The 23,628-nt window shown below is 37.3% G+C and overlaps 1 protein-coding gene across 1 annotated transcript in view; it reads left to right on the top strand.

Moving 5' to 3' along the window:
* The window catches only part of LOC309508399 (nectin 1b), a 109,880-nt gene that overhangs the window by 53,001 nt on the left and 33,251 nt on the right, over positions 1-23,628 (top strand). Inside the window, exons 2-4 of the mRNA XM_082183016.1 lie at positions 11,583-11,957; positions 15,583-15,882; positions 17,614-17,731. Coding sequence (XP_082039142.1) covers positions 11,583-11,957; positions 15,583-15,882; positions 17,614-17,731 — 793 coding nt within the window. The remainder of the gene's footprint in view (positions 1-11,582; positions 11,958-15,582; positions 15,883-17,613; positions 17,732-23,628) is intronic.

The following is a 23,628-nucleotide window of genomic DNA, read 5'->3' as shown; positions in this document are numbered from 1 at the left end:
ATCTGCTCAGCAGTGGACACAAAACACAACCAAACCCACACTCAATATACACATCAGAGACAGACATGAAGTTGCATCAGACATGATTTTATTGAGTCTGCGTGTTTGTGTTGCAACTGCACGCTGTTGCACTCTGTCATATGCTTCAGTTATGGGTTTTAGTCATGTTGAGTGGGTTTGGTGAAATACTGCAATTATTATTATTGTATACTAGAGAAAATATATTTTAGAGCAATGCTTCTGTAACCGGTCCTACTCGACCCGCTCCGAGCGGGATTCGAACCGTAGTTGCCTCGGTGTGGGTTGCATGCGCACTAACTAAGACACTAAAGACGTGCCTCTTGAGGCCAGGGGAGTGAGGTTTAAACGCAGGTCATTACAAACACATAAGAGTTTGGTTATTCTTCGACATGAGAGTGACTAAATGGTGACAATTTTCATTTTTGGTGAACTAACCCTTTAAGGTTGATTATAACATAATAATTCAGTACTCTGCAATTGATTTAGCCAAATTGTATACGATGCTTATTTTCCCTTTGTCTTACTCTCTGTGCTTGGGTTCACTTTAATTTGACTTCAACCTTCTTTAGAATCACCCACAACAGTAACCCCCAGACAAAGGCTGTCTCAGGTGTAATACATTACTTATGGCCCACCAGTAATGGCCATGGCCACATTATTTATTGATTAGATATTTTTCACATGAAGACATCTAACAGCTGTTATTGATTTTGTGCTGGAGAATATCACTGCATTATTGAAAAATTGCCATCACTGATCATTTAACGCTTGTGGGCGTATTTATCTGGCAATCTGTGCAATTAAATATTAATTATGTTTTGTTCATTATGTCTAAACTACTTTCGCATTTGCAATGACTCACGGGCTTGTGCTTGCAGTGGTCATGTTGTTTGGTTACGTTGGTTGTAAATCACCCGCTGGGAAACGCTGGTCACTTTAATGTTAATATCCACAGGAGACTGTGCTTCGTTAAAATATCTCCGTTTGTTAAAGTCATTTTATAGATGTTTACATAGTTACGTAGAAGGGAGCCTGCTGTTGTCCTTTTGTCCACAAACCTATCCTTGCGCAAACATCAGCATATTAAACACATTCAAATCCACTGGCAAAAGCATATACATACTCCAAACATAGCATAAATAAAGGAAGCTGTCACTCTTTCCTGTGTACCACAGAAAAAGCTTTTTACTGAATGGGGACATCAATAATTTAGCTGAATATCGTTCTGTGTAAAACTCTCTTATGCATTTATGCATGCATTTATGTAATTGTGCCAGCTGAGCCTTTTTCCCTTATCTTTGTGTCTAGTTTCTGTCTCTCTTTTCCAAATAAGCAGGACAGTTTCTGTGTAGTCATTTTGTTGGCCTTTGTAATTATTAACCACGTAAGTTCTGTCGACCCTAACTTCCTCTGACTCTGACAGGTGGCCTGGTATCTCGTATCAGGGTGATGTCATCAGCTGTTAGGGCAAGTACGGACAGATATTGTGTTTGTTCTTTTTGTTTTTCCTCAGCCCAACCGAAACCATGACAGTGTCCTTGTTTATGTTGCAAGAGAGACGGAGAGAAAACGTTAGTGAGCACGACCTTGTCTCCAAGTCTTGTATCGGCCTGTTTACTTTGTAGTTACTGTTGACCTCTTTTGAGCCTGTAGCGAGACAAAACAAAATATATTTTGTATTATCTAATGGTCAAAAGTTTGTAATTATCAAGATGTTTTTGAAAGATGTCTCTTATGCTCTCCAAGGTTGCATTTATTTGATAAAAAAATATAGTGAGAGCAGTAATATTGTGAAATATTTTTACAATTTAAAATAACTGTTTTCTATTTTAGTATATTTAAAAATATGTATTCCTGTTTTTAGCATCATTAATCAAATGATGTTTCAGAAATCTTTCTAATAGGCTGATTGCTCAAGAACAGCAAACAGTTGAAAACAGTTGTGCTGCTTACTATTTTTCTGGAAACCACCATTCAAAAGTTTGGGGTGGGTAAGATAAAATATATATATATATATATATATATATATTTATATATATATATATATATATATTTATATATATATATTTATATATATATATAAAACATTTATAATGTTAGAAAAGATTTCTAGTTAAAAAAAAATGTTGTTCTTTTAAATCCTGAAAAAAAAATTAAAATAATGTATAATGGTTTCCACTAAAATATTAAGCAACACAATATTTTTTTTTTCAACAATGTTAATGTTAATAATAAATGTTTCTTGAACAGCAAATCAGCATATTAGAACGCTTTCTGAAGGGTCATGTGACACTGAAGTCTGGAGTAATGATGCTGAAAATTTGCCATCATAGGAATAAATTACATTTTAAAATATATTACAATATAATAGTTATTCTAATTGTAATAATATTAATATAATAATGTATGATTTTTTTTATTTTTTTATTTTTCTATTTGTGGTGGGCTCAATTATTATTATTTTTGCTAGAAATTGCTTTTTCACAGTATAATCTCTATACATTATTTTAAAAATCCAACAATCTAATCCTGTGATAACTGGGAATGTCTTGAAAATAATTTGTCTGAAATGAACCATTGTAGCCATATATCAAACCTAGTATTGCAAGATGCAACAAACATTTAAAGTTTGTGCTGCATCCGTTGACCTTTATAAAGAGTGCAATATGCTTGCCAAATAACAGATTCAAAGCCTGTATGCGTGTGTATTACATCATCTATCCTTGCCAGAGCCGATCAGCCCTATACGCACACTAAGCACGTTGCGTAGGGCCCCGCAAATTACTCAAGGCCCCGCCTCCCCCTCGTGTCAAAGAGCATCAATCAAAGTTTACAACATCGATGAGAAAATTAAGCGGAACTATCCCTCTGGTCACGAAAATAAAAAATAAAAAACCCACCTTGAGAGTGAATTGTGGGAACAGCAATCAGGTAGACTTGTGTTCTCTCCTCTCCTAGTTTGATGTCAGTAAAGAACAGTAAAGTTAAGTTGATGTGCCTGACAAAAAAAAAAAAAAGTGAGAGTGAAATACAACTATTTATTACGTTTGATAAATGACAAAGGGCAACGGTGTTTGTTTATAAACTGCAGCTCGGAAAAGATAATCACATTGCGCGTTAACATGCGTTCGTATCCGCGTGCACGAAATGAAACGCGCACTTTCCAGCAAAACATCTATGGGGACCAGTATACTATGGGCGTGATGGCACTCCTCATTATAGGCACACATAGGCTACTTTTAAAACAAGACAATGATTATCCAGTCTTCAAGTCAGTTTAGTTACAACTCTGCAATAAATCAAGATGGATAGCAATATATTGACAGTGACTATTGATTTATAGGCTATATTGCATTTAAAATGTTGATTGGCTGGACATACTGGTCAATATGGATGCACATCCATCCGTAAATAATAACCATCAAGTATTGCTTTTATCATTGAAAACACAGTGACATGCTATGGCAAGCCATTTGCGCTTTTATTTATTCACACATTCATTTTTTATATTAATAATTAAATTTGTACTATTTAAAATGTGAATTATTGATATTAAGAATGTACTTTTTCTTGTAACAATGTCTATTTCTGAAATCAGGAATTAAATTTTTCTTAGCACTAGTTAAAGGAGGGAGGATTGTAGTGGGAGAACTGGGGTGTCAGGTGTGACTGTGTGGCAATGGCAAATGGTTTATATGGCTCCGGGGTCAGGTAGGAGGGCCCCTTAACAGAATGTTGCTTAGGGCCTCAGGGAGGTCAGGATCGGCTCTGATCCTTGCTGCTGGATTGTGGATATAAAAATGTAGTGGAAGAGCTGGCAAGCCAAGCTGCGAAAGATGAATCAGTGTGTAAAAAAGAGTGATGGAGAAGAAAGAGAGCAGAACACAGGTATGCTGATACATCCCCTTGACATTTTCACAACGCCTTCAAACCACTCTCAGGGGGGAAGCAGCGTGGGCCTGTACGCTCCTTCCTACATCACATTGGACTAGTGCCATGTGGGGTTGGATCCATATTCAAATACGGAAGAAAGCAGCATATGGTTGTATAATCAGTGCCTTTCTTTAGATGAGGGCAATGTCCTTTTAAAGAAAGTCCTTCGACTTGGCGGCCATCTTGATAATGCCCTCAGCCAGTTATTTTCAAGTTATGCAAGCAGAGCTCCTATCTGCTTGAATGAGGAAAGGCCAAAATCTCAAAAAGATGTTTGCTGAGCCTACGCTTAGAAAGAAACATATGGCACATCACCACTAAAATTTGACCAAAATGTAATATTCTTTAGCTCAAATTAGGCTACAAAACCTGGCATCTTGTGTTTACATAAATTAACATGGAGCTTTTGGTTGATTTAATGTTTAATTTATTTATTTTTATTTGTTTAGACAAAATAATATTGAATTTTAATATCTGCATTTTATCGGTTATCGGCCATAACATGACACTAATTGGCTTCTGTGCATGTCTAATTGAAATTTTCTTTTCTGAGTGTTGCAATATTTCCCATCCATTTTTTTTAACAAAAGGGATGTTTCCTCTTTAATCTGCTTGTGTTGAGGGGCCTTGATGCTGTTGGGATCAGTACCCTTAGGCCCCGAAATATTTCAAGTGAAATCGAAGAACGAACTGGTGTGACGTCATTTCAAACAAAATCAGACAAAACAAAGTTTGTTTGGAGTTATTTTCGGGAGTTTGAAACAGATTTCCAAAGAGAACTTTCCAGAAAAGCTTCACTTTTCGAATTACCACTGGTCCACTGCAACGGTACTTCAAACTTAATTTTTCACCCTAAATGAAGTACTGTGAGTATATTGGGGCTTTAGGGTGTTGATGTGTACCAAACTGCTTGACAAAGATAATATGCAGAACCACTTCCTGTGTAGTGCATTGGTTCAGGTAAATACACAGCCTCAGTCAAGCAGATGGTAGATGGTCTATCAGAAAAAGGGATATTCAGGGGAATTGTGTGTAAAGTTGTGTGCGTTAATGGAGAAAGGTGCGAGAGCAAAGCGCGAGTGAATGCCGAAATGCTGACCATCTGTTGCAGCAGGTTTCTGCTGAAGGTAAATATTAGCTAAGGTTGACACAGTGGCTGAAGAAAGCTGGAAAAACAGGAATCAAAAAGGCATGTAGGCTATATAGAAGCAGCGCTCAACATTTCAGAATGTCTGCAGAAACATGCACAAACAAACACGCTAGAACGAATTGTAAATGCACAGCCAGCTGTGGGATTCATTATATTCTCCTCATTGACTTAAGATACTCTTGAACTCCACCATCACAGTCTCTTCTCTGTTTTTAGCTGCTAACTTGATACAGCGTTGTAATGCGCCCACAGCGTGAGCGGGATGTGCTGGCAGGCACTGTATCATCACTCTCTTGCACATAAACATATTAGTCTCCTCACCGAAGCTGAGCTCTTCTTTTTTCCCCACTGAAGGACCTAGATTGCTATTAGATTACCCACACACAATGGGGCGTATTTTGTAGACTCTCTAAACAAGCCTTTCTGCGGTTTTCTTAATGAGATGGGCTGAATGCCATAGTTTTTTTTCAGAGTCCTGAAGCAGGTCCAGTGTTGTGCCTCGTGCCCAGGGAGAGATGCGGATCCGGTCAGGCTGCCATCCCAGAGAATGGTAGCTCTGTTTGGAGTTTGCCTCTGCACTGATGCAGGAGTCCTAGTTGCAGTCCTAGTTACACCCCCACCCCAGCCACATGGTCCACGTGTGTTATTGATTAAGGAAGATTCTGTGATTCCATCGTGAGAGGTTCCCCCGTTGTCCAGCACAATATTCAAAGGCCCCCCTCTACCCACATAGGCTACGATATTTCTGCTGTAACTGTTTTTTAACATTTCATTTTAGATTAGAGTTTGATATTGAAATGTATTAATAATCATGTTTCAATTTGTAATACTTTAAAAGTCATCCTGCGGCCCCTTTTGGAAGTTTGGTGAACCCTTTGGGGGCCCCAATTCTCCGGTTGAGAATCTCTGCACTAAAATAAATGTCCAAGATCTATTAGATCCATTGTAAGTTTAATAATGTTATAAAAAATCCATTTTACAGTTGTATTATTATTATTATTTACAGTTTAATGATTTGTATAAATTATTATTTATTTATTTTTTAAATGCCTTGGGGTTGTTTGACAACTGCCAGTGATTTTTCTTTCTTTTTAAACCTAGGTAGGTAAATTTAAAGTTCAGCAAGCTACTTATTGATGCTTTTTTCATCAGTGAACCTGTAGGTTCAGAGAATATTTCATCTGAGGTGTGACCGTCGCCTGTGGTGGTTTGCACTAATTCGCAAGCAAAACTTTATGGATTTGCTCAGGACATATTAGGCTTTAGAGTGCACTACATTTATTTTATGCATTTCATTTTCCTGGAGGTCCCTGGTCAGTGTTTAGACTAGAAAAACTAATGCAGCCTAGGAGTGGACCCTCTGGTAGGAAAACCACATCCATCCTTGACTTCCACCTACATGCTCACAGTCTTGCCAGATTATGTTCTTGAAGTGTCAGTTTTGAGGGAATAATCGCAAATATGTTAGACTTGTTTAATGCCCTTTCTCAATGGCATTATGGGTGGATGAAACGTACATTGCCGCAACGTGATTAACTGAGATTGTTTAACGCACCTTGAGCAATGGGGAAGGCTTTAGCCTCTTCTGACTTCATACAGTATGTCTTGAAGTTATTTCCATGCGATTGCTCCCCTCCACATTATGAAATTCTGCATGTAGTCCAGCTAAAAGACCTGGAAATGGAAGTAGAGTCAATGTTGTCTGAAACACCGCCCTTGGGTGTGTTTGTCAGGACTACTTGATGATACTTTAAGACCTAAGGATTTGCTCTGTGGTGTGTTAATTCACTTTCATCGTTACTCAGATGTCTGCAAGTGATCATCTTACCCAACTTTTTTTGTTGTGCTTTCGAGGGCACCATTGTGCCAACTCCAACTTTCTCTTGCAGTCTGTTTGCCCTTGCTTCTGTTTCGTAGCAACTTAACGTCTTTTATTGTTTACAGAAGTGCTTATATTCTCAAGTTTTCTCTCTGATTGCCCTCCATTGTTCAGCTCCACTGTGCAGGCTATAATTATTCTTTATCTCCTACTTTCTTTGGAAGACCCCTTCAGCCCTGAGGTGGAGGAAGAGGAGGTGGAAATGGGGTCAGGGGCCCGAAGGCTTTCGGATTCTCATTGTGAGGATTTAGGTTCTGGAGCCGTAAAATTACCCCTCTCTCACAACTCCCCCAAAGGGAAGGCTGATATTTATTTGTGGTGGTCTAAGTGGATGACTCAGAGAAGAGAGTTAGCAGGATATAGTCTCCCTGCTGCTTCTACTATTCCTCTATAGCAATGTCTTTATGTAGCTAAAGTTAACAAGGCATATATTTCTCTCCACCTAGATCTGCCTCGGTTTTTGTTGGCAAGCTTTAAGTCATATTGGTACTTCACAAGGCATTTCCTCTGTTTCGACCCTGTCACAGTAGCAAATGCAGGCGGAAACAGGGTCAAACCAAGGGGTACAAGGACACAGGTGTTCCTCAAGGTAGCTGTGCAGAGGTTGCCAGCCGTCTTTCTGTCAAACTCGATTAGTCAATCAATCTGTCGTTTCACAGTGCCTACTGATGGGTCTATACACTCTGATCAAAAATATCTCATCCGTACAGGCCTGAGTAAATGAGAAATGAAGGGTTTGGTGTGCATCAGTTAAAAAACTGACACATCACCAGCTGGATCCCCTTCTTTATAAGTGGTGTTTGCTAAGGCTAGCAACACAATGATGGTCATACTTAGGATTAGGGGTAATCTTATGACTTGGACCAGTAAATAACCACCTATAACATCATTGTGATGGTAACTGTGTAATAGTTTCATCCATATGCAGATGCTGGGTGTTGACTGTCATGGCCAAAAAAAAAAAAGTCAAATACCTTCATGTTCTTGTTAAACACAAACCTGAAATGATACCAAGTCTAACACTTCATGAGAAAGAGGAGTCTACATCAGAAATAAGAGGGTTTTTTTTTTCTCTTCTCTATTTTTTTTTCTATTTGAGGTCAGTACTATGGATTCTCAAAAATCTTATCTTTCTTTGAAGTGTGTGTGCTGTGGCAACCTTGAAATGTCTTTTCCAATTCTCAGCTTACAAACACAGACACACACACAAAATACATACTTCTGTACACTGTATGAACAGTGCACATTTTGCCTGCTTCTCTCTCTTTCTGTTTAAATGTGTGGCTAGTTTCAACCCCCGCTGGCCATGAGATCCATTTTAGTTTTGTACTATAAGTTCTGTCTCGGATTTTAACTTTTCCCAGATTAGCTTTCAACTACCTTTTAAGTCTTGAACTTAGCATTTAAACACTTGTCCATACTTGTTAAACATTCATGACTGATGTTACCAACGGGCCTGTGCTCAAACCAGTTTTTCAGCTTTTCTTAAAATGGCTAACGAATACCCTTATCAGTATGAAGCTGATCCCTGATCAGTAATTTAAATTGCCGGTTACTGTCATATTGGCCATTCCATGAAACTGGCTCATTTTACAGTTTGAAAACATGATTTTTTAAATCCGCTTTATATGATTTGAAAAAAATAAAATAAAAAATCTATCAAACAAACAATGTGTTTAAGTGTAAATCAATTTAAATTGATACTTTTTAAGTTCTAAGTAATCTCAGTGTAGGAATAATCAGAAAGGTCACATGGTTGATCATTTTTCATTTGAATTTGATATTACAAGTACTCAAGGTCATGAGACCACAACATTCTTCTTAGAGAATGTAATACTGATATAACTACAAACATGCACTTTTTAATGAGCACTTGTTTACTATACAAACTTATGGTAACAGGTTTGACATTTTAGGCTGCCAAGCAACAAAACATAAGATGAAATACTAAAGTAGGCTTTATATTGTCATTGAAAGTTACATTCTTGAAATGAGACTGTCTTTTTTATACATATTTATATTAAGGACACAATGATACCCATTTGGTCAAATAGCCTGTACTTTTCCCCCTCCTGCAGTATTCCCAACTTTTATGGTGGCGTGATTAAGCACAGTAGTTCAGAGTTACTTCCTCTTTGCTAAGGTCTCTCTGTAGGAGGTAATTACCTCTTTTGCCAGTCATAAATAAGAGAGAGAGGGAGAAGGGAAAGAGGGAGGTGAAACTATGTGGTTTAGTATATGTTTGTGCAGGAAGCGAGGCCAACAGGACAAAACAGCACCTGACGGCGAGGAGAAATATATCTACTCTTGGTCTTTTACGACAGGTTTGTTAAAGACAACAGAAGTCATGGACCCTCCAGAGACACGTTTGCCTCAGAGTTATTAACGGGTCAGGAAAGCTTCTGTTATGAACGGCCTCTGTAGAGCTAAACAGGAACTGAAAGTGTTCATGGATGCATGGCCCTTCTGAGGAAGCATGACGGACTGGAAATATAAGAAGAGCCGGTTATCTGGTCAGGTGTTAAGGAAGTGAAGACAAAGAAAATATGAATGAAAAGCAGGGGGTGAGGTAAAGGGGGTAGTTAAACAAAAGTATGAGTAATGCCACGTGCATGAAAGCGAGACAAAAAGGAAGGGCAAGAAGGAGGGGTTTGAGTGTTGACACATCCTTCTCAGCTGGAGGGGGTAAGAGAAGGTCACTAGGGAGACAAAAGACAAGGGGCCTGCCAAAACAAGACATTTGAAATGGGGCATGCTGTATTTTGGGTTATCTAGAGAGACAAAACCACTATTGTTTTAACTAGGGGCAATGGTTGCATCCTCTGCGTGACAGATACCTTCAAACTCCTGAAAGCCATTTCTGGAAAAAATAGAAAACCCATTCGTTTACTACTAATTGCCTGCCTGGTTTATTGTAGCTTAATTCAAGTGCCATCATTGTGGGCTCACTCAGACTGGATCCCACATTGTTTCCATTAATAGGTGCTTGAGGCTGTCACCGAGATGTTTACCAATGAGAAATAATTAGGATGGAGTGGTGTGGGAGGGTTGGCAGTCAGGATCAGTGGGGTGGTGGTGGTGGGGGGGGGGATCTACTATCATTACAAATGCAGGGAAAGTCTACATCCGGAGCTCTTGAAGACCTAATGCTGCCTGTAAACACCGCTGCTATGCTTGTAATTAGTTCTGTTTGTCGACGAAGGCAGTGTTTGAAGTACTCTTGCTGAATGGGCATGCTAGCTATTTGGACGCTCTCACGTAGCGTGAAAGCCAGAGTCGAGTCAATGAGGAGTTGTTACTTCAGCTAGGGTTGTCAATTTCCACGATGCATAGTCGATTGTTGTTCAAATTAATAGTCAATTTATCAATTAATCGTGAATACAAAAAAACACATATAGAAGACCAGATACCATGTGCTTGTAGTCAATGTTTAACTATAATTTAAATAAATAATACATTATTAGTCTGCTGTGTTTTAATTGATTAAGTATACATTTAATTTCAAGATAGTTTATAAAAACATATTTTAAAAAAGTAGAAGAGTGCAAAGAGTGCAACGTTCCGACCAGTCAGGCCTTCATCAGGCATCTGGTTTGTCTGAGCTTAAAGGGGTGGTATAATGCCCTTTTCACAAGATGTAAAATAAATCCCCATAGTGTGTATGTGAAGCTTTAGCTCAAAATACCACACATATATTTTTATATAGCATGTTAAAGTTTTTAGGGTGAGCAAAAACGCCTTTTCTGTGTCTGTCCCTTTAAATACAAATGAGCCGCTGCTCTCAGCACAGAGGGCGGAGCTTCAAGAGCTCTTGTCCTTAGCAGCTTCGATTACCTCACACAGACATGCACTGAACATTTTAAAACTTTTAGTCTTTTATGTGCAAACCGGAGTCAGAAAGATGGAGAGACTCAAGATGAAGTGAAAACATGTAGACTACATTTCTGATGAATTTATGTAGCTTATGTGTAGTTATCTTCTAGTCATTGATTAGCATATTCTGTCTTGCTAATCTATAAATCGTGTTCCGGGAGTGGGGTTTATGTAAATTTTAGGGTTAGTGATATCACTAACCCGGGAGAAATGTCGTGTAATCCCAACCAGCCATTTGTTGTAGTCCTTAAAAGGCAATTTCTTTAAAAGCAAATATCTTCCTTTGCTTTGAACTTTGAGCGTCGTAACTTTGCAGATGTTGTTTATGCTCAAACAGCAACATTACACACTAACTAAAGTTAGAAAAGTGAAATCATAATCAACCACCCGTTTAAGTTCAAGTTCAGTGTACAAACATCCTTTATTTATTTTGTTCTGCTTATTTTTTCCCCCTGCTACCTAAGGCTAATTCTGGGTTTTGGATGTGCACACCTATTTTGTATTTTATGAATTTAATTTACCATCAATTTATTAGGATCAGCTAATAATGTTTATAGAGAACTCTTTCTCCAATACAACTTACTTGATAATAAAATATTTCCTACATTCATTTTGACTTTGAACTTAAATTATGCCACATAGTGAGTATAGTGAATTAATCAATCATCGTTTTCAGCTCTGATTGGTTGACTTTTTTCTAATGTCCTTCTTCCTGTCTTTCTGCAGCGGGGAACGGGCAGTCGGTGCAGACGGACCCCAGCAAGTCTGGATTTGTGGGGGATTCGGTCGAGCTGCGATGTCTCTTCATCAACGGCAAGCCACCAGTGAAGATCTCTCAGGTCACCTGGCAAAAGCTGATAAATGGCAGCAAACAAAACGTGGCCACCGCCAACCCAGCCTTGGGAGTATCTGTGCTGCCCCCTTTCAAAGACCGTGTGAGCTTCAAGCACCCTGCAGTGCGCCAGAGGACCCCTTCTTCTCTTGAGGATACCACCATAGTGTTCAACAGCCTACGGCTCTCTGATGAAGCGGCCTACATCTGCGAGTACACCACATTCCCTGCAGGCAACAGGGAGAATATGGTCAACCTCACCGTCTTTGGTAAGACCACCACACTGGCAGTTGAGACCATACATATATATAGTTCTGTTCTCCTGTGAAAAGAGCTCATTCACAAACAGACGATCAATGGGCCTCATTCTTGAAACATGAGCAGAACAAATTTCTGTCATTCATAAAATCATTCATGTGACAATGGGCCTCATTCACAAATAACAAGCAGATAATTTGTTCAAAAACATTTATATCAATTGCTAAAATGTGTGTAAGAATAGTTATACATACAATTTACACAATGAATGCTACAATTTATGTAAGAATTTGTTTTCAAGAAAGATTTACACAAAAATTTGCAATGAATGCAATCATTTACTAATGGTTTTATGAATTTACACAAAAAAATCTCATTGAATGTGACTGAAATTTGTCTGAAATTTCCTTAAGAATGTTTTGCGAAAAGTTTACAACTCAGAGTAAAATTGTGCATAACCATTCTTTTATATACAATGCTGCAATTTGTATGCAAATAACGGTATATACGATTTACAGAGAAATCCACATTGAAAAAAAATAAGTTTTTACTCAATGATTTTACGAAAGGTTCCAAACCATGAGCAAATTTGCATTAAATGTGACAGTATACACTGTAATTGTTTTGTGAACAATTTATACTAAAATTCAAATGTAATGCGCTTTTTTAAATTATTATTCTTATGTCAGTTGTTTGTAAACACTTTTGGTATTGAATGCTACAAGTTGTATACGATTAGTCATACATAAACTGCATAATTCAGTGTGGTTTTCTATGGAAATTGAATGTAAGTATTTATCTTTTATTTTTTCGCATCAAAAGTGACATTTTACAAAAGTATATTACAAACTGTTAACACAAATTCATTATGCTCATGTTTCATGAATGAGTTTCATGTAAGAACTTATAATTCAGTCACTTGAAATGATTCATCCAATTGAATTCATTCTTGTAGTTAATCAACTGTAAGTAAGGACAAGTTTACTTTACAGCTGAAGAGGAAGGTTTTGCACTGAGCAGCAAGTTCTTTAACACATATAACACCATGGATGGACAGGCAAGAAATAGGTGTCATTTTCTTAAATATTTGTAGCACTCAGTCTCAGCCCTGACAAGTTGTTGTCATGGTTAGCAGGTAGTAAGGTGTAAATAGATGTTGTTTCAGCAATATTTTATTCATAACCCTAGAAGCCCTTGAGAAAAAATTATCTTTGTCCTTGACTGCTTCAGGTCTTGTGTGTAATGTGCTTGGCTCGAACCTTCCATACACTTGAAATGTATTGATCAGTGTTCACCACAACAGAAAGAGCTGCGTCCAACTCTGCTGTTTTAGTCGACCTGCAGATATAATGTATTCATACGTGATTTTGCAAATAGCTGCACACACAGGTAAAGATAGGCTATCATTTAATTAAAGAAATCCAACCTTGTATTGTTTTCATTTTCCTCAAAACACAAAATCATATGTTATGCAGAATGTGCGAGTTGAAAGACCAAAAGCACTATACAAATAGTTTATACGACTCTAAATCTTCTGAAGCCATACAGAAGAACAGGGTTTCCCAAACTAGTGTTTGCAAACACATGGGGTTTGTGAGTTGATGAAAAAGCTAATGGTCTGGTTTCACAGACAGGGCTTAGATTAAGCCAGGATTAAGCCTTTGTTCAATTAGGGCTTTTTGGGGCAGGCATGGGCTAATGGTTAGCGAGTCCGACTGGTAACCCAAAGATTGCTAAAGTTGCTGTTACCAAGGTCAATATAGTTTTGCATTTTTAAATTAGTTTTTATTTTAATATCATTTTTAAATTTCCTTTAAATTTAGTTTCAGTTTTAGTTGTCATAGTTTAGCAGAGTTAATAGAATGCTTACCAGTTAAAGACATTTAATTTCAGCAAAGTTTAATGTTTGCACTTTACAGTTAACTTTCGTGGAAACCTCTTAATAATAAAAATTAAATAATTGTTTGAAATTGAAAAAAAGAACCAAACAAATGCAAACTAAAAGTATAAAAGTAAAAAATATTCATTTTAAAGATGAAATCTTGTTAACCATGTGGTGTATAATAATAATAAAAAGTATTATTTGATGGTTATTTCTATGATTAATCCTTTCACATATTATTCTTGTATTGATCCATTTATGCTTTTTGTCTGTTGTATATTTTAATATCATATACTAATTATACTCATATCCATGTGTTCTTTTCAGACCAGACATTTAGTTTACTTCTACTCTGAATAAATGTACATCTATATTTATTTTTTTTACGAATATTTATTTTTGCTAAGTATTATTTTATTTCAGTTATTTTTTCAGTAAGTGTTGTTAGTTTTGTTTCTGTTTTAGTTTTTCATTGCTGTTAAATTTTCTATTTTACTTCAGTTTACGAAAATGTTTTTTGACCAATAGTTTTAGTCGTAGTTTCAGTTTTCGTTTACAAAATTAACCTTTGCTGTTACGACCTTCGTCTACTGACTAGCCAATAAAAATACAACATGAGATTGCGCATTGATCAACGGGACATGACCCTAAAACTTAAAACTAATTACCTCAAGCTCCATTCGCAAAATTGCCATGCTAAGTTAGCCTCTGTTCCCTCGCCATGACCGTATTCGTATCCTCCTCTTTTGCTTCCACCTCTTTTTTTTCAGCACACATAGTTTCTAAAGTGCGATTCATCTTGCTCTATTTGTTTACCACTAGCGCATGCTGATGATGTTTATACTAACTTGCGTCGTAGAATGGGTGTCATCTACACACGTCGCTCCCAAGTTTTTAGATCCGTGTTGCACAGTGTGATTTGGAATGATCTTATAGGATTGCAGAAATATCACAGTCTGGAGGAGGCATTAGGAAGCTGCACAGGTTAGAAAAAAACAGCATGATGTATGTGTGTGTGTGTGTGTGTGTGTGTGTTGGAGTGCAAGAGATGAGTATTTTGTTAGAGAGGTGGGTTATGCTCCCACTGATTGCAGATCTAATTAGAAATGAAGTGTTGATATGTTTTCCATTAAACCAGCAAAGGGAGCTGCTTGGCTCAAGTACAGGGTGTTTTTTTTTCTTTTTTCTTTTTCACTGATGTGGCTTGTTAACTCCCAAGCCCATTTTGTATCACGTTCACATGCGTCCTCTGAGAATGCTGGCATTGCAGTAAGAGCGAGCAACCTGAATGGAGATAACCAGCTCAGTGCTTTTCAAAGAGCCTCTTCATGTCATATCAACCCTCGCCACAAACCTCAGACCCACTATCAGCACTCTCTGACACGCACTCACATAAACACACATCTTCCCTTTTGATGCAGGCCTCTTTAATTGCTAATTGGCAGCTCATAAAGGATCGAGATTGGATGACTTTGGGCACCGTGGAAAATGAGTGGTTTCTACATTTGTTTGAGTGCTTGACTGATGCTTTTGCTTTGAACACGGGGTAGGGGGAAAAAGAAATTAGTGAACTGCTTGATTCGTACTGACGGGAAGAAAACGACTTTTCAGAACAGCAAGATTAGTGTTAAAGGGAGTGGATTTTTTTTCTTAACTCTCAAGGGTACCTTTGTTGCTCCTGTTCACATAGTATTTTAGTATCTTCTACAATGTTCCTTTCCCTGTTTTATTTACTGTTTACTTCTTTTCTCCAGCACGGCCAGTGACCAAGATGACCTTGACTTCACCCACCATCGTGGCAAGGACTCCGAAACGCAAGATGCCCGTGGCCACATGCATGTCGGCTAACGGCAAGCCTCCCAGCGTCATCAAATGGGACACCGCTCTGAAGGGAGAGGCCACGTTTCAGGAAACGCGTAATCCGAACGGCACTGTGACCGTGCGCAGCAACTACATCGTGTTGCCCAGCCGCGAGACCCACCGACAAAAGCTGACCTGCATCGTCACTTACCGCGCAGAACGCTTTACCGACAGCGTCATACTCAACGTTCAGTGTAAGAACAATGCTTTTCTTCATATCTTTCAAACTCCAGCAGAAATGATGCGTCATTGATATATTTACAGTGATAAACACATACTGTAGTTTGGAATCATTTTTTTTTATTTTTATGTTTTTTAAAAGAAGTCTCTTATCTTCACCAAGGCTGCATTTATTTATTTATACCAAGTAATATTGTGAAATATTATTACAATTTGAAGAACTGTTTTCTATTTTAATATATTTTAAAAATGTATTTTATTCCTGTGATGGCAAAGCTGAATTTTCAGCATCATTACATCATTTGCTCTACAAATATTTATTATCAATGTTGAATAATTAATAATATTATTATTAATATTATTAAGAATAATTAACTTAATATTTTTATTGGAAACAGTAATACATGAAAAGCATTCAAAAGATTGGGGGGAAAACAGATTATTTTAAACTTTTATTCAGCAAAGCCACATTAATTTGATCAAAAGTGACAGTAAAGACAGTTAAGTCAAGTACAGATTTGTATTTGAATTAAATGCTGGTCTTTTGAACTTTTCAACTGTCAAAGAATCCTGAAGAAAAAGTATCACAGTTTCCATTAAGCAGCAAAAACCTTTTTTTAAAAAAAAAATTTTTTAAAACCAATAAGCACTAATAATAACTGAGCACCAAATCAGCATATTTAAATTATTTCTGATCATGTGACTCTGAAGACTGGAGTAATGATGCTGAAAATACATTGCTGAAATAAAATAAAATATATAAAAATAGAAAACTGCTATTCTATATATAACTGCTATAAAACAAGTCTTAATAATTACAACCTTTTGACTGGTTTTACATATATTATACATCACATATTGTACATCACAAATTGACACAAATGTATGTTATACAATATTTGAATCCAATTAATGACACAATTATATAAAACCCCACTGGAATGTCAAAGAATGTCTCAAAATGTTAGAATTAAGTTAGTATTTCTGCAGTACTGTTGTGCAAGTTGTGCGGAGGAGGTTTGGAGCAGGAAGAGATGTGTCACTGGCCTGTCTCAGCCGCTGTTGTTATCAGCTATTGTTTAGGGCAGTTTAGAACAGCATTTCAGCCCCCATAAAGCCCACTGATAGAGGAAAGCCACCCGTTCTCCCACACTATGCTATAGAATATAGTTCTTGTTACTGTGGTGCGCCTGTGTGAAAGGCCATGTTTAGAGTGACGGTTAGTTCACAGAGAATCACTCATCCTGATTCTTGATTTACTTTGAGTGTTTTGTTAATCTAGTTACCCTTTGGTATAACATTTCCAAATTTAATTTCCTCAGCCTTATACATGCTCATAAAAGCAATTAAGAATAAATCTGAAGAGACATAGAAATCACTGACCGGTACCATCAAGTATGCAGTGCATTTGAATACCGTCATTAATAGAACAAAAATTGTGCTGTAATGAATTGAAATTTGCCATTTAGCTGAGGTTCTTATCCAATTAGGCCAATTTCTGGAATAGTTGCCCTGGAGTAGCTTGCGGCTAAGTGGGTAGCTAAAGGGCACAGTGGTGGTTGTAGTCTCAGTAACCCTTCATGTGTTGGCTCTCCTCCCAATCGCTTAAGAAATAAACTCTTGACCTTTCAGCTATGAGCCCAGATCATTAATCAGTATTATGACATGCACCCATCGTCAAGTCATGTGACCCAGAACAGCCACCTGAGCCCCTGCCTGAAGACGCTCTTTTGCTTTTTTTGCAGATGAGCCGGAGGTTAAAATCGAGGGCTTTGACGGGAACTGGTTCCTGAATCGTCCAAACGTGCAGCTCACGTGCAACGCAGACGCCAACCCACCCGTCACCATCTACCAGTGGAAACTGTGAGTTATTCTCTCCTGACCTACTAATCCACATTACGAAGAATCACTTTGTTGTCTCAGCTTAATAATACAATTGGGCTGAATGAGTAATGTTTATTGAGTGAAAAGCATAGTGAGGAATTAAAAAAGTTATTGGATTTGAAACCTTTCTTTTTATGTATTTCATCTTTCTTCAAATACACATTACCGTCATTAATTTATGCTAAGTGTGCACACACCTACTCATGTTTTATCACTGCTTTTTTCCCAGAGTTTTACTGTAAATTAATTGTTCAATTATTAAATAACACAAACGGATAAAAGTTAAGGCGAGACACTACAGGTGAATAGGGTAAAAATTTTAACTAGCAGATATCACCATGAAACTTTCCTAGTTGATTACCTACATTAAGATGAGAAAAAAAATTATTACAAGTTTTCTGTAATTTAATGTTTAAATATGCAAATTAGGCAAACAAAATGTTTTTCTTTGTGTTCACATATTAGATGGGGAAAAATTACAGAGGGATTTATGGATATCTACTTTTGTTATCTTGTAAATCAGAATATACTGTCAATAGCCTTAAAAATTTTTTTTTCGCCATGTTTTTGGGAATAAAATGTTATATAAATCAGGCTAGGAATAATATATTTACAAAGCCCTCTGTAAATGTCTTCGTAATATAACTAGGTACAAGACTGGAAAGTTTGGTTCAGACGCAAACAGACAAAGTGTAGTAAAATAAAGACCTAAATGTGTATTTTGGACTTTTTTTCACCATAAGTCTGAAAGAAGACAAATATCCAAAAATCTCAAAATTGACCAGTAAAAAAACCCCCGATGTTTTTGCCTGCCGTGTCTCGCCTTAAACGGATAAATTATTTTATTTTACTTTTTAGCTGTAATAAGTGTTGACATGTATGTTGAACACTTGTTCCGTGATTTTCCTTCACTTCTAATCCATCCCTTTAAAAAATAAACAAAATTATATTTTTTATGGAAGTGCATAATTTATATTTGTGTTCAAACCTAATGTCAAGCATTTACTCATAAGCCTTTTTATTAAGATCATGACGATCAGTGTGTCCAAATGTTTGACGTGTTGTGTATATCGGCATCATTACACTAAATAAATGATGACTGGTGTTTGAAGAGCACTCCTCTGAAGTATTCAGTTTACTGTAATACTACACGACAGCTTAGATGTGTTATGAGTGATAACAGAATAATTTCCTTCAGTAAACTACGACTTCATTCATTGGGGGTTAGCACTCGATCATGATAAGTAAAGACATTTACAATGGCTCTATTCAGAACTCACGGAGCCATTGATAACCCTTCAAACAAGATCAAACATGAGAAAATAAGCTACACTTTGTGCTTAGGTATGTTTACCTTACCAATATACTGGTTTGAAAGAACAACGAAAGAGATATACAGGAAGATTGAGTCTTGTTTGTCATTATGAGTCTTGTGATGGTGATTGTTGTCGAGTTTCTGGTGCTACGGGTTTGGATGCAAACTATGTTGGCAAAAGATGGCATCATTGCTTTGCCTACCAAATGAATATGATGACTGCACAGTCTCAGCTCTGTTTTGATAACCTTTCTGTGGACAATGCTGGTGTTTGTGTGAGGTCAAGGCTGTAGCAACCATTGCTCAATCATTTAAACTTGTTATTAATCATTATACATTAATATAAGGTATAGTTTAGTAGTTCCAACCCTGCTCCAACACACATACCTGTAGTTTTCAAATAAGCCTGAAGGACTTGATGAGCTGGATCAGGTGTAGGGGTGAGCGGGGCACAACCTTACGCTGAGCTAGTAATAACACACTTATTTTAAATACTTCAATACATGCCAGCATGATGAAATTTAGTGTAATTATTTGTTACCATTTCAACAGTATATAGAGAAAAAATCGCGTCAAAATTCAGAAATCTTTGGAAGATATCACTGAACATTTATTTAACCATTGCAAAAGTAAATTTCTTACTTGTGTTAATTTTTCATCTCTGTTTTTTGTGTTTATTTAAAATTAGACAAATATGATATTATTTGAATCTTATATCTGCTATTTAACAGAAATTATGTTCAGAAATGATTATTATTTTGTTTTGAACTATGCTGAATAGTTGTGTTTTGCTGTTTGTTGTCAGACTCAAAAATAATTTTAGTTTTAATTATATTTAAAAAATCCATTATTTTATATGAAAAAGTTAATAAATGTATTTATTGACAAAATATTTTAGTTTGTCTTGGATAATTTTTTGATTAGATCAGATAACATTTTAAGCTGTCATATTGTCATGTTACAACATGCCCCACCTATGGGGCACGCTATCACATTTCACTTCCATTCTTCCGGGTTATATCAAGAAAAAAGTATACATTGTATTAACTAGACGTGTGAAATGAATGCAGGAAAAAACACTCTAAACCCTAAGTAGGTTTACACAAACTGAGAAAGTCAAAAAGCGTTAGGTTGTGCCACGCTTTCCCCTATTTGATTAGGGTTGAAGCTAAACTCTTCAGGGCTGTGGCCCTCCAGGAACTGAATTTTGCGCCCCTGTCATACAGTGTCGTGCTCTTATTTGTCAGTGATTGATTTTGCAAATGGACACATTTCTGTTTAGCCGAAGGGAGCTGAGATGCCTCGTACTTGTGTGAGCAGTGCAGATAACTTCAAACGGAGCCAATGCTTGCAGACTATTGCTGGACAGTGGCAAGAGTTGCTCCATTTATTAATACAAGAGACAAGCCAAGAAGCGCCAAGTAGACACTGAATAAGACTAAACTATGCACATATTAGTTTTTGTGCCTTTTGTTTCAAAATAAATTTGATTGATATAACCTGTTTGCTATTTTTTAAAGTGTTATACAAACAGGACAGGTACTATCTACACAATATACAAAGATGTAAACTGAATTTTTGTCGGAAACAGTTGCCAAACAGTTTGTAACAAGGTTTAAAAACTCAGGGAAGAAGGAGGTGGGAACCGGCGAATGATCAACGTAAAGTTTTAATCAAAAAAATATTCACATAATAGCCCCTCATGGACGACTGTCACATATAAACATAATAAAACACAACATAAATAGTCCAGGCCTGGTCCTCTCTCGTCTTGCATGTGCTTTATGTAATGTAAAAATGTGTGTATGTAATGTAAAAATGTGTGTATGTAGTGTAAAAATGTGAGTGTGAGTTTGAATATAATTTTGTGTGTTTTTTTATTTATTTTTTTATAGCCCTACTGAAAGCATCTCACCTCAGATCAACAGACAAGTGTATTCTATGACAACGATTGTTTCAGTAACTCAGTATGTATTTTTAATAATGTTAAAATGGTGTAATATTCATGAATTTGATTATGTACTTATCCATTTCGTTGCGTGTGCCGGGAGCTTGCCGAGAGAGCCTGCCCACGCGCTCTTCTGATTGGCTGATATTTGTATCACGTCCCATAGTCGCGTCGCGTCTGGTGTGGACAGACAATTTATTTGTCGCTGGAATCTTATCGCATCGCATCTGGTTAGCATCGCATCTGAGACTCGAGACTGGTGTGGCCCGAAGGTTACACTCATTAGCACTCACGCCACCTTCCCTGCTTGCCACCCAGTTGTTTTAATTGTCATAATTGAATTCAGTGCATCAAAATACTTAAGAAACAGCACATTTTTATCTCTGAAGCAGACGACTTTTAGAAAATTGTAGAGCATTATTAGTTATCCATTTAAAAGGCTGTTGGCAGATTTTAGAACGTACATACTTTGGCCAAGTGGATTCGGCAAGCTGATGGTGATTAATTGGCCTGACCTATCAGCCTATCACTAGTTTCATCTCGTAATTAATATTCATGAGACAAGCTGATACGGCTTCTAATGTGTTGTTCCAGATTGTTCCTGCACCCCTGGGTCAGGTCAACTTTGTTAAATGACCAATATAACCTTCTGGTTGAACTCTCTAGTGCAGCATTTTCATTCAGTGCCACGCCGTAGCCGTATGCGCCACACTTATATGCCAATTAGCACGACAAAATTCCCCCAGCTGATTCCAATGAATGCACGTGTAAACGCGAACAATACCGAACACCACCAACAACGTTGGAAAACATTGGACGAGCTAGTCGTGTGTTACAGTTAAAAATGGAGGAATTATGCAGCAAAAACTGAGAGATAAATGTGGCAATTTGTTCTGTAATTAGGCAGTGAAAGCTGGGAAAGGAAAACATGTCACCGGACTTCAGCTGTGGTGGATTAATAGCTGGCAATGCCCAGGGTGCACTGCCTGTGTGGACCGGGTGAGTTTTAATGAGAGAGGACAAGAGAGAGAGAGGAAAGCGCTGAGCATTCTGGGCTATTCAGGGTATCAAAGGACACATATACAGCAGCCAACTCTGTGAAGAGGGACTCACGGATGGCGCTAAGGTCTTCTTGAGGCATTTTTATTAGTAATTGGTATACTGAGACTGGAAGTATCATAAAAGAGAAGAAAAGGAAGGGATGAAATGAGGAAAGTTTGATGAGGTACAAGACAATGGGAATGGGAAGGAAGTTCAACATTTGGGGGGAAAAAGTTTGGTCCTTGTCAGTGCAGAAGTTGTCGCCACGGTGTAGGGTTTTGTTGTTGGTTGCTATGCCATTGCTAAATGCTCTGAATGATTTTTTCTGATGTGGTTGCTTATTGCTGGTCCAAATCAAAGTAGTGTAATTGTGTGCGTTTCATTCATGTGAATCAATATATTGTGGACACAAACATGCACACTAACACTCGATGACTCAACTCATTTATAAAAGCAGATAAAAGCTTCTGCGTAATTAGCAAACAGCACTAAAAAGAGCAAGAATATTTGTCTCATTCAAACTGTGGGTGTTGATATAAAAGCGAGAAGATAAACAATGGGAGAAAAAGGTAAGATAGAAGAGAATGGTGTGATTACAGAGCGAGGCGAAGGAGAAGACAGTGATGGGTTGAGACGCAGGCGCCGGCATGACAGATAAGAGGGGACGGCCACAGCAGCAGTGCAGAGCGGACACCAAATGTGTTCTGAAGGGTCCCCTGGGCGCTATACTGGAGGTCATCACCGCGCTGTTGCAGAACATTTCAATCCAGAACAACTACGGAGGAACACACACAAGCACTAGTAGTTCAGTTACAAATGTGCGGAAGTCTGTTACGTTGTATAAACGCTGAATATTTTACGTTATGCATAAACATTACACACATGCCGTTCTGAAAGTGAACAGAGAAAAACATTGGGAGGAACATTAAGGTCTGTGTGATGTGTGTCATTTCTACACCACCAGATGGAATTTAAAAAAATCACTTTCCTAAACACTCCTAGAATCTAATAATGGTTGATAACCATGCTATTGGTTGAGCTGCTGTTGCTATGTCAGGCTGGTCGGATTATTTTCAGTCAATCCACAAATGTGACACTGGACCACAAAACCAGTCGCATGGGTCAATTTTCTGAAATTGCGATTTATACATCATCTGAAAGCTGAGTAAATAAGCTTTCCATTGATGTATGGTTAGGATAGGACAATATTTGGCCAAGAGACAGCTATTTGAATATCTGGAATCTGAGGGTGCAAAAAAATTGAAACATTGAGAAAATCACCTTTAATGGTTTCCATTTATATTCGCGATTGTGCTGCATTCACTCACAAAAATAAATATTTTATATATTTATGGTAGGAAATTTACTAAATATCTTCATGGAACATGATCTTTACTTAATATCCTAATGATTTTTAGCATAAAAGAAAAATTGATAATGTTGACCCATACAATGTATTGTTGGCTTTTGCCACAAATATACTCGTGCTACTTGTGATTGGTTTTGTGATCCAGGGTCACAAATAGTCTCTGCATACAAGGTTACAAAAAAGTATTTTAACACAGAGAAAAA

Source organism: Leuciscus leuciscus (genome assembly GCF_965113295.1).
Source record: "Leuciscus leuciscus genome assembly, chromosome: 10".
Classification (NCBI taxonomy): Eukaryota; Metazoa; Chordata; class Actinopteri; order Cypriniformes; family Leuciscidae; genus Leuciscus; species Leuciscus leuciscus.
Note: the sequence above shows the minus strand (reverse complement) of the source record. Positions and strands in the feature narration are given on the sequence as shown.